General features: G+C 41.1%; 1 protein-coding gene and 1 pseudogene across 1 annotated transcript in view; one reads left to right on the top strand and one right to left on the bottom strand.

Moving 5' to 3' along the window:
• LOC102247330 overlaps window positions 1-4,761 on the top strand; it is a 5,417-nt pseudogene extending 656 nt beyond the window's left edge.
• GBE1 (glucan (1,4-alpha-), branching enzyme 1) overlaps window positions 1-12,222 on the bottom strand; it is a 289,368-nt gene that overhangs the window by 175,603 nt on the left and 101,543 nt on the right. Inside the window, exons 4-5 of the mRNA XM_014536264.1 lie at window positions 8,036-8,161; window positions 7,074-7,209 (exon numbers count right to left, since the gene is read on the bottom strand). Coding sequence (XP_014391750.1) covers window positions 7,074-7,209; window positions 8,036-8,161 — 262 coding nt within the window. The remainder of the gene's footprint in view (window positions 1-7,073; window positions 7,210-8,035; window positions 8,162-12,222) is intronic.

The raw sequence follows: 12,222 nt of genomic DNA, 5'->3' as shown, positions 1-12,222 counted from the left end.
TAAGCCTTAGGAGTACCCTAATTAAGTTAATAACAATGTACCTACCTATATAGTTTAACTTTAAAAAATGTGGCTCTCAAAAGAAATTTCAATCGTTGTACTGTTGATATTTGGCTCTGTTGACTAATGAGTTTGCCGACCACTGGATTAGGTGAATGGCATCTTTTTTAACCAAATCATGTTATAAATGGATCCCAGGCCTACAAATCAATGCATCACCAAGCAAGTCAATAATGATGTGAATCTTCGCATTCAGAACTTGATCATCTTGATGAGAAACATTAAGCCCTACTATCAGGAAGTTCTCCAGCAACTAATGGTAATGAACTTGCCCAATGTTTTTATGACTGGCAAAGACACCCTGTCTGGGAAGAACATGGAGGAAATTAAGAAGGTGCTACTGCTGGTGCTGTACTATGCTGTCCAGATGAAGGAAAGAGGAGTGTATTGAAAGAATCAAACAGCTGTATATTGAGGCCCAACCTGGAACTGTGGTCTATATCCAAGAGGTTACCCACAACCAGGAGAACATGTTTAACCTGCAGTGGTTGGAGGTCCCAGACGTGGCCCTGGAGGGGCTGGAGGCCCTCTCAAGAAACATGATGTTTCAGCTCAGGAGGCTCATAGATGAACAAAATGAACACGTGGAGCTGATCATGGACCTCACCCAGTAGTGGGACTACCTCAAGGTGCAGCAGCCACCCAGTGCTGTCAAGTCTTCCAGCTCCATGTCCACACCCAGCCCAACCATCAGCCTCTCTGGCAAGGACAAGCAGCACTTGGCCATGGGGCTGGCGGACAAGGCCAGGCTGCACCATGTCAGGCAGGAGAAGACAGAGCAGCTTATGGATATCATGAATGAGGTAGATCAGCTGATACTGGAGCTTCAGAAAGTCAAGCAGGAGAACATCAAGATGGCAGCTGATGCCCGATCTGCTTGTGCCTACTGTGATGAGCTGGACTCCCTGAGGGAAAAGGCAAATGATATGGAGAGGCTAGAGATGGAGCTGCAGTGCTGCAGGGTAAAGCTGCATGACCTGGAATTCTATAAGGACCGCATAGAGGAGCTGAGAGAAGATAATATAATTTTAATGGAAATCGAGTCCATGCATAAGGAACAGCTGACTGGTGCTCATGATAAAGTTTAAAAGCTGGAGAAAGAGAATCTGCAGATGAAAGCTAAGCTTCACAGCTTGGAATTGGACTGGGACACAGAAAAGAAACATATTGAGCAGCTGCTGGAAGATAACTTGATCCTTGAGATTGTACAGAAGCAGAACATGAATGAGTCCGCCCACCTGGGCTGGGAGCTGGAGCAGCTGTCTAATAATGCAGACCTGTTAGACACCTCCAGGAAGTCGTCTGTGTTGGAGCTGAACGAATGCACCTCCAGCCACATCCTGAATCTGGAGAAGGAGAACCAGAGCCTACAGAGCACCATCCAAAGGCTGCAGGATGTGTCTCTGGCCCTGGAGGAGAGCAGTTTCAAGTGTGGGGAGCTGGAGAAGCAGAACCAGCAGCTCAGCAAGATTGAAAAGTTGCAGACCCGGCTAGAGAGAGAAAAGCAGAGCAACTAGAATATGGAGACATTCAGTGAGGAGCTGATCGAAGAGAAAGAACAGCTGCAGAGTGACATGAAGACCCCAAAGGCTGACGAAGCCAAGTAGATCAAGGATCTTAAACAATAAAAAGATCATCTCAACCAAGCGGTGTGGTCACTGCGGGAGAAGTCACAGGTCAGTAGTGAGGACCGCATGAAAGACATCGAGGAGCAGAACAAAATCCTCCATCAGACAGTGATGGAGACCATGAGCAAACTCAGCAAGCTGGAGTTCAAAGGACAGCAGCCACACCAGGACCTGGAGCAGGTGAAGAAGAAGGTGGAGCAGGTGAAGGAGCTGGATAAGGAGCTGCACCAGCTAGAGAAGAAGAACAAGAATCTGAACAAGAAGGTCACCTCCCTGCCAACAGCCACCAAGAAGATCAACGCCCTACAGCAAGCATGTCAAACTCGCAGCCCACAGGCTGCATGGAGCCCACAATGAATATTTTTGCAGCCCAGCCAATATAACGGTATGTAAGAAACATTTTAATAAAAATTTTGTAACTTAATTTTTACAATATCCTGTTATACATAATTACTAATAACAAACTACAATGTTCACTAATGAGTGATCACTATAATTGTGTTGCATCCATCTCCCTTACATGCCTTATGCACAGGCACACCATTCCTCTCCACTAATACTAGCAGCGAATATTTTAGCAGCCGATTGACACGTCATTAGTCTTGTACTGACTTGTTTGGTGTGCACAACAGGAAATATTTAGCCGGAGAACAACAAGAAAAATAGGTTTATTTGTCTTACGCTTATTAATTGGTGCAGTTATTCAGTGTCTGGTAAGTTAAAAAAATATTAATTTTTATTAAAATGTTCTATTATTTTATGTTAAGGATTACTCATTTATTTCAGCACTTTGTATTCAGCATGTCTCTATCGAAATAAACCTACGTTTCTATGAAAATTGAAGCTTTTGGTTTTTTGAGGCCCACATAAACTTAAACCTTGTTTATTTGGCCCATGTTAGCCTTTGAGTTTGACATGCTTGCCGTACAGCGTGAAAGCCAGGGCCTGACACTGGAGATCCAGAGGCTGCAGAAGTCTCCGGACATCCTGCAGGATGTGTCGGCGCAGCCTGAGGGGCTGGAGCAGAACAACAAGCGGCTGGACAAGGAAAACCTGAAGCTGTGCAGGATAGTGGTGACCATGAGCTTTACGGGTGACAAGATAGCTCAAATCAAGAGGGAGAACCAGGAGCTTGAGCGGGAGAAGGAGGAGCTGAGGGAAAAGGTGAAGCTGTTGAAGGCCCTGAGCAAAAAGTAGAAGCACCTGGAGCTCAGCTACCAGAGCATGAGTACCGAAAACCTGTAGCTGCAGCAGACCCTGGAAAGCATCAGCCAGAAGTCACAGGCTGTAGCTTGGCCTTGGAAAGCTAGAGGTGAAAAACCAGGCCCTGCAGCCAGACCTGGAGGCCCAGCAGCTCTCCAGTGAGCAGCTGGAGAGGTCCAAGAAGGCCCTGGAGCAGGAGGTGGCCTAGCTGGAGAAAGATAAAAAGCTGCTGGAGAAGGAGGTGAAGCGACTATGGGAGCAGGTGGAACTTAAGGATGCCATCTTAGATGACAGCACCACTAATCTGCCTGCCTCCCAAAAGAGCCGTGTTCTGGACAAGGAGCTGGCCCACTGCAAGGATGCAGCCACCAAGCTGAAGGAGCTCAAGAAGGACAACTGGGACCTCACCAAGGGCACCATGCACCCAAGGACACTGAAACCCCTGAGAGAGGACCTGGTGCTGGAGAAGCTGAAGAGCCAGCAGCTGGAGAAGGTGAGCCTCCACAAGGAGCTGCTGCTGCAGGATGATATCAGCAACAGCAACACAAAATACAAGATTTTGGAGGGCAGGAATGAATCAGCATTAAAATCAACACTAGCCATGAAAGAAGAAAAGATTGTGTTCTTAGAAGCGCAGATGGAAGAGAAAGCCAGCCTTAACCACCAGCTATATACAGAAGACGCTGCAGGTGCTGAAGAAGATGTGTGAACTCCTCAGGCAGAATCAGGAGGGAAGCACCTGAAGAACTCTCTGAAACACCCTACGGGACATTGGTCACTGCTCACCAGGAAAAGGAGAGCTGGGGGCAGAGCCACAAGGAAGCCACCATGGAGCTGCTCCTAGTGCAGGATGGGCCATTGAGCTGAAACAGAACAACGCAGCTCTGCAGGCTGAGACACAGCTGGTCAAGGATCAGCTGCAGCACTTGCAAACCCAGAACGTGGCCTTCAGCAGTCACAGCCTGACACTGCAGAAGCAGTGTGCTTTCCTGCAGGAGCACAACTCCACGCTGCAGACCCAGCCCGCCAAGCTGCAGGTGGAAAATTCCACTCTGAGCTCCCAGAGCACCTCACTCTCCAGGCAGTACACTGCTGCAGAACCAGCAGGCGACCAAAGAGAGCAAGCATGAGAAGCTGCAGAAGCACCAGGACAGCTGCCTGAAGACCCTTCATCAGAACCTGGAGCTGGAGCACAAAGCACTCGGGAGAGCTAGACAAGGTCAAGTTCCCACACCAGCAGTGAAGGGGGAATATGAGGAGTTGCATGCCCACACCCATGAGCTGAAAACCTCACTTGAACAACTTTCAGCCGGAGCTGAACTGCTGGCAGGCCCACATGGGCGAGCTGAAGGAACAGCACCAGTGCATAGACATCTCGCTGACCAAGCTGCAACCACTGCAAGCTGCTCTCCCATCTCAAGGGGAACTCGGAGGAAGAAAATCACCTCATGAGCCAGATCCAGCTGTTGAACCAGCAGAACCAGATGCTTCTAGAGAAGAACATGGAGAGTAAGGAGCAGTACCATGAGGGGCAGAAGCAGTATGAAGACAAATTAAATATCTTATGGAGACATAAGGATAAACTGGAAGAAAAAACCATGGATCAGTACAAGTTCTATGATCCTGCTCAAAAAAGAAAAACCACTAGATTGGAGCCAAAACCTTAGTCAAATTCATCAAACCAAAGAAAGAGATTTCCAGAGAACTACTGAAGTCAACCATAGACAGCCCTCCCTGGCCACAGGAGTCCTCAGACCCAGGCCTGCCCTCTATTTCTCAGCCTCTTAAATTGCAGGCAGAGCCCCTCACGAGACACCCACAACGGGCCCATGGGAAAAGCAACTCAGTGCAAAAAAGAGTGCCTTTTTGAGAAGCAAAATCAAGGACAAAAACAAGTCTCCAACGGCCCACCCGGCTTCACCTAAACACCTTCGGTCTAGTCTTCCTCTGACATGCCATCCCCTCCTAAGGAGCCTCTCCCTTTTTCAGAAATTGGAGATTTCTGGTCCTTTCCCTTTATGAGTGTCTTCATCATGTACCCTCCTTCATTTCTGAAATTCAAACAAAAAACAGTACCTAAATGCCGGATGGCCCAGAGTGGACCCCTCCTCCTGACCACAATTCCAAGCCAAGCTTAAAGTAGCCAACATGGATTCTGATTTCAAAAGAGAAGATGAGTTGTCACACCCTCTGGACCTACTCCAGAGCAGCACAGTTTTAGGAGAGCCTCGGGGCATCCAGGCACAGGTCCTTAGGCCAGGATGTCTGTTCTCAGTAAGTCCCCTGGCCATGTGCTGCCCCCTCTCTTGTGCACCTGCAGGTTTAGGTCATGCCTGTGTGTAATGCTGAACTGGTCAGTTGTCGCTATCCTTCCTAAAATGTAAGGCCTATTAAGTGAGATTTTTTTTAAAGATTTATTTTTAAGCAACTAAATTTAAAACTGCTGGCTCTGCAGATGTGTCCTATGCTTTGAGGGATTTATTACTCCACTCAAGCATTTAGTATAATTGCATTGATGTTGTCAAGCCTGGGTTCAGCCTAGAGTGGTGTTGTATGACCGTGCTGAGCTTCTCCAACTTCTTGGTTGCTGATGTGAGAGCAGCAGTGGACAGACAGAACATCAGCACACAGTCACGGCCAGAGTGGGGGGAACGCTGGTCCACAGAGGCCTTTAGCTACTGCAGTGTTTTCTGTCTTCAGCAATCCTTGTACCAGCTCCATGATTTTTTGGCATATCTATATCACCTGTGTGATTACTTACATGTTTTCCCTTTAACTCAGTGGTTCTCAACCTTGGCTGCACATTAGAATCACCTGGGAATCTTTTTAAAATCCTGATTTCTGGGCCTCGTCCTCCGAAATTCTGTTCTTTGTTAGTAATGTTGTGGCCCCACCCCATAACAAAGAAACTCTTTTTAAAATCCTGATTTCTGGGCCTCATCCTCCAGAAAAAAGAAACAATTTCTGGAGGATGAGGCCCAGAAATCAGGATTTTAAAAAGATTCCCAGGTGATTTTAATGTGCAGCCAAGGTTGAGAACCACTGCTTTAACCGACTCACCATTTCCACTTAAGTTTATTTGAAAAGGAAAGATTAGTATCAGTCCTTTAAATGGAAAACCAGTATCACCATAAAAACAAGGTAACCATAAAAATATATACGTAACTATTACACTGTTCAAAAAAAATAATAGGCACTGCTTTTATAAAAAATAATAATAATTTTTTTCTCTGATTATTTGCTTATAATAAAAATACATTAATAAGTACTTTTAAATGTTATGTTACATCATAAAATGACAGAACACCTCAAATGCAACAGCTCTAATATAATATATATTAAATATAATCAATATTATATTCTTTAAGCAGTTATTTAACTTTGGTTTCTAGAACCTGACCTCATTATGACAGATAATTAAGATCCATAAATAAGGGAAAACTTTAACCATGAATTGTAAAACTTTCCTGTAGCCAAAATTTGGACTGCCTAGCAAAAGCAGAATAATTAACTGTACTTTTATATTCCTGCTTAGCCACTGGAGCAGGTGCTAATATGCTGTGAAATTATTTTTTTAAAAGCATACCCTTAAAAAAACAGATTTAAAGTATACTGAATCGATGATTCAGCAGTACACTATTCACTCTCCTGTTTATTCCCATGAAGACAGAGCTGTATCATTACAATCCCAAACACAAACATCTACAACAATGTGTTTCACACAGAAGATGCACCACTGATATTTGTCAAATATGTCATCCAGACAAGAGCTGTATATACAATGGCTCTGATATAAAATAAGTTCCAGTCATCTTAAAAAAATGTACAATTTTTTCCTTAACAAACTAAAATGAACAGACTTTACTCAATGACCACTTAATGTGATAAAAGCTCTCTCCTGTAAAAAGTAATTATGCTTACATATTTATCTACAATTTTGCAAGCTATTAGTTCATATTACTTAAAATTGAAATTGGAATAATATCTTGAATTCTTATTATCCCATTTCTCTTTTCTATGCTATCACTATTACAGGGCAATTTGAGAAGCCTAAAATAAAATGCATTTCTATTACATATTTAATCTCTTAACACAAAAAAGAGACACTTGTAATTAGCTTTTCTTATAAGAGAACAGATTCATTAAAATTTTATCTGAATAAAAATCACAGTTATTACTTACCAAGGTCTTTGATTCTTGGTAGTATATTACATGTAAAATGTTTATAAGAAGCTACTTTTCCTTCATGGGAAGAAATTCCCACATGAGACTCATAAATTCTTGGACCTCTTGGCTTCTTTGGTCTGGAATGCTTAAACTACAGAATATAAAGTTAGATACACAATTAGAACATAAATGCAGGTACAACACTAGCCGATTAAACATGTTAAATAAAATAGTGGATCAACTCAGTCAAATGCTCTGGAAATGTTTTCACATGTAAAATAAGAATGGCTACATCCATTAAATTTTCTTTTAGGAAAAAATACTTTTCAGAATCATGTTAATGAACCTATTTTCAAAAGAGAAATCATGTATCAGCTTCTGTCTCATCATTGAGTGAAGATATATTTTTGAGCCTAAGCCTCAGAGAAAACATAACAGCTGTGAAGTGCATATATAATTATTAAATGCCAAGCACTTATCAACAAGCTCTAATAACTTAGATGACAGAAAAGTGAGTTCAAAGATGCCTATAACTCTTGAATAAGACAGCCTTAATAATTACACTCACCAATACAGTCATGAAATGTCCTCACTATTCCTTATTCTTAAGGATACTGATAGTGCTTCAAACCCATGACAAGGAGAAATATTACATCACTGAAGAATCTTTGGTGAATCAGAAATTGTGATTAAGATTTTTAAGAATAATTACTATTGTTTATAGGGCATTATGTAGAGATTTAGTTTTCTTTCCCCCTTCAACTTCAGAAATACATGATTAAAAAAAAAACTCACTTTCATACTTTATTGGCAACAGATGATGAATCCGATATATGTATAGCAGACGGATACAGTATGACATAAAATATTAAACCAGCATTGAAAAGTTGAACATTACTATAAAAGTTATAAAAATAAAATTTAATTTTCCTAAAAATATTGGGATAAGCATTTATTTAAAGATGTGTTTTTCTTACTTTATATGTGTGTTCGGGATCCCAATGTATCCAATCATAATTCACATTATCACCTTCACGAGCCACATACTTCGCCCATGGTGAAATACGATACAAAATCTCTCCACTTTTACTCCTAATAACTACCTAAAAAGAGAAAAAATGTAATTGCTTTAAAATACTTCAAAACTAAGATAATGCATAATAGTTTATGAGCAATGCTATAAGACGGAAAAGGAAGAATGATTGTAAGAATCAAAACTACCATCCAGATGTGTGACCTTAAAGATGTTTAAATTCTATGGACCTTGCTTTTCTCATCTGCTATAGTATATGACCCTTAAAGTTACTGCCAGTGAGAGTAATTTATGATTCTCTGGCAATTTCCATGATTGCAAACCAATCATTAGAGTGGTTAATTAAAGTCAGCATACAGTACATAATAAAAAGACATGAATATTATTGGGAACTGCAGTCAATAAATCAAATATCAGGATGAAATAATCCTACTCTATTATAAAAATGTGACAAGTGAGTTATATCACCACCTATTTCTTTTCCTTTCCAAAGCAATTAATTATAACATTTTCAAGAAGCTAAAGAAGAAAAAATGTTTTATTAATGCCTATATCATACACACACATACACAGACTACCCTGCAAATATTTTCTACCCCTTTTCAACCTCTTCTATACTCTATTTCAAGTATGCTTTACCACATAAAACCAAACATTTTACCTTTTAGCCACCCACCCCTATATTTGCCAATAGTATCAATATTATTATCCTATATAATAACTAGAGGCCCGGTACACAAAATTCATGCACGGGTAGGGTCTCCAGGCCTGGCCAGTGATCAGGGCTGATCGGGGCTTTCCAGCTGCCGGCCGGGGCCTTCCTTCATTCTGCACCACCCTCTGGTGATCAGTGCACATCATAGCGAGCGATAGAACTACTGGTCTCCCAGTCGAACTCCCATGGGGACACTTTGCATATTAGCCTTTTATATATATAGAAAGGCTAATATGCAAATCATCCCCTTGACCAGGAGTTCGACCAGGAGTTCAACTGGGAGTTCGAACAGGGGGCGGGGCTGGCCAGCCAACAGCCCTCATCCCCTCCCCCCAGCCAGCCCCACCCCCGATCGGGCCCCCCAAACCAATTGAGGTCAGGGCCGGCTGGCCAACTGCCTGCAGGCTGGCCAGACCTCACCCATGCACGAATTTGTGCACCGGGCCTCTAGTCAATAATAAAAAATAAGAATAAAATACAAACACAATTTTTACTTTATCCACCATTTTAGACTTAGTATGAAATAGAGGACTGAATTTATTAGCATGATTAGATTAAAAAGTAAGCTACATGAACTAAGTGTCCAAGTGACTAAAATTAGACCTTTTTTTAAAGTTCTTAGATCAGAAGCTATACAGTATTCTCAGCATTGAGAGAGGACATAGTCTTCAGTTTCCTTTAATAGAGAAAAGCTCAAGTTTGCAAAATTAATTGGTAATTAAATATTTGTATAATGTTTTACAATTTAGAAAGGACCTTTATAATCATATTTCACTTGATTCAATAGAATCTTTATAACACAAATATTGAAATTATGTGAGTTGCCAAAAATCCCAAAGTCACTGAGTGGGAGAGGCAAACACTGAACACCGAACTTCCTAACTCACTGTCTTATTCTTAATAGACTTCAAAACACAATTTATGATGGAGGGGGAAGATCTGTGATGAAATTGGAGTATAAAATAGTATAACAATTCTGAATAGCAGCTTGGCAATATGCATCAAATATTTAAAATATTCTCAATGACTCAGCAATTTGAGTTACAGAAATAAGCCCCGTGAAAATAATCAGAAAGGTGCAAAAAAATTATATATTTTTCTATTAATCTTAGTGTTACTTTTATTAGGAAGAAGTAAATGACTGAATAATGTATAGTTGTTAAACTTGTACTATTGAATTATATGTACTGAAGTATGCAAGAAAAAAATTTTATATATTTTTATTTATTTCACTGGGGAAGGGAGGGGGAGAAAGAGAAACATCAATGATGACAGAATTATTGATTGGCTGCCTCCCGCATGCCCCCTACTAGGATAAAGACTGCAACCCAGGCAACCCAGGCATATGCCCTGACCAGGAATCAAACCATGACCTCCTGATTCATAAAGGTTGACACTCAACCAGTGAGCCACACTGGCGGGGTGAAAATTTTTTCAAGTTAAAAAAATAATGTGCTGCATCTTCGTAATGTAAATACACACAAACTCAGAGACTAAAGTATTTCAAAACACAGAAAAAAAAATTAAGCTGGTTGGCTCTGGATAGATTTTAGTAGCTTTTACTTTCTAGTTGCATGCTTCTATATTATTATCACTTCGTTTCACTTGTAGAGCTTCTGTAAAATTAGGAAAAAATAAGTATTTTAGTGAGGCTTGCAAATAGATGAATTATATAATTGCAAACACATTTGTAGAGGTGTGCTAATAATAACCAAGTCAGATATATTGTGTGCCTTAAATATAGTGATAATGTTAAAAATAGAACTTTAAAAGTCTATCAAATCAATTTAAAGGAATATACTAATGAAAATAATATCATGATGAACTTTTTATAGGGCAAATAGATACTCTGTAAAACTGTAACATTTTGGATGTTAATTATAAAAATGTTATTAGGTTCTTTTTTTAATGAGCCAAATTATCTCTTTGACTTATGGGAGGTTACTATCAAAAGACATTATTAAATTAAAAGAAACCTCTACCTGTGCAAAAGCCAAATTAACTGAGTGAACTGTATGAAGTCAAATTTTATTTAGAAATGTCATTTAGAATTCAAATATACACTATAAGAAATGCTTGGATAAAATAGTGAAGACAGAAAAAAAAAATGTGTGTGTGTGTGTGTGTGTGTGTGTGTGTGTGTGTGTGTGTGTTCACTCATTCTGGGGACATATTTTGAAAGGCTTCTTGCCAAAAATATTGCTCCTATGGACTAGAAAATTACTGAGATAAGATGCTTGCCAGGTAGCCAACAATTTTATATAAACATAGTGGATATGTTCAGCTTGTAAAATGTGTTAGCATATTGTGGAAAATGCTATTGAATGTAACCCTGGGTTTCATGAGTGAACATATAGAAGACACAGATATTCAATGACATGATTCAATTTTCCCACATTTCACTACCCAAAGCACAACACTATGCTTTGAGTATATACCTTTACTCAAAATAAATTACTTAAAGAGGGCTTGAAAAAATATATTAATGAAGATAACTACTTAATAAGATACAGGTCAAAGTCAATAACCAAGCAAATTCATTTCTAATTTATAAATCAACATAATCTCTTCTTCTCTTAAATTACCATGAATTTATATCATATCTAATTTAATTGATATTATATAAAATATAAATACAAATACATTAGTATGTAAAATATCCTATCTAATAAAAGACAAAAAGGGTAATTGACCATACCTTCGCTATGCTTCCCATTGGCTAATCAGGGTGATATGCAAATTAACCTCCCAGCCAGTGATCGCCATCGGAAAGCCGGGCAGCAGGCCAGGCGACACCCCCTGACCGGGGTGCCGGCTGGCCTGCGGTCCGTGATCCCCATGGCGATCGGAGGGAGAGAGAGCCGGGGCACAGGCCAGGTGGTAACCCCGGACCCCTGGGGGCGGGGTTGCCGGCTGGCCTGCGGCCCCGTGATCCCCATTGAGATCGGAGGGAGAGAGAGCCGGGGCGCAGGCCAGGCGGCACCCCCGGGGGACCAGGGGTGCCGCCTAGCCTGCGGCCCCATGGTTGCCATGGCAATCGGAGGGAGAGAGAGCCGCATAGCGATCGGAGAGCCAGGCGCAGGCGAGGCTGCACCCCGGCACCCCAGCACCTGACATGCAAAGGTCCGGGATGAAATGACTTTTCCCAACCACATCTGCAAATATCCTGGGGAAGGCATCACGAAGAGTTCACAACAACTGTCTTACTTGGCAAGGAAGAAAACAGTTGGCAACGGAAAAAATCCCTTACATCAAAGTTAAGGTCCCTCTGAGTAAAAAAGAATATTTCCAAAGTAAAGGAGGGAGCAGGCAAAAATAATAGGTTCTCATGACTTCCACTGAAGTTTGAGCATATGACAGAGTCAAAACGAACATACAAATTAAAACAGACAGTGGACATTCAAATGACCCAAATC

The sequence above is a fragment of the Myotis brandtii genome, unplaced genomic scaffold (assembly GCF_000412655.1).
Source record: "Myotis brandtii unplaced genomic scaffold, ASM41265v1 scaffold159, whole genome shotgun sequence".
NCBI lineage: Eukaryota > Metazoa > Chordata > Mammalia > Chiroptera > Vespertilionidae > Myotis > Myotis brandtii.
This window is presented reverse-complemented; position numbering and strand designations above follow the sequence as displayed.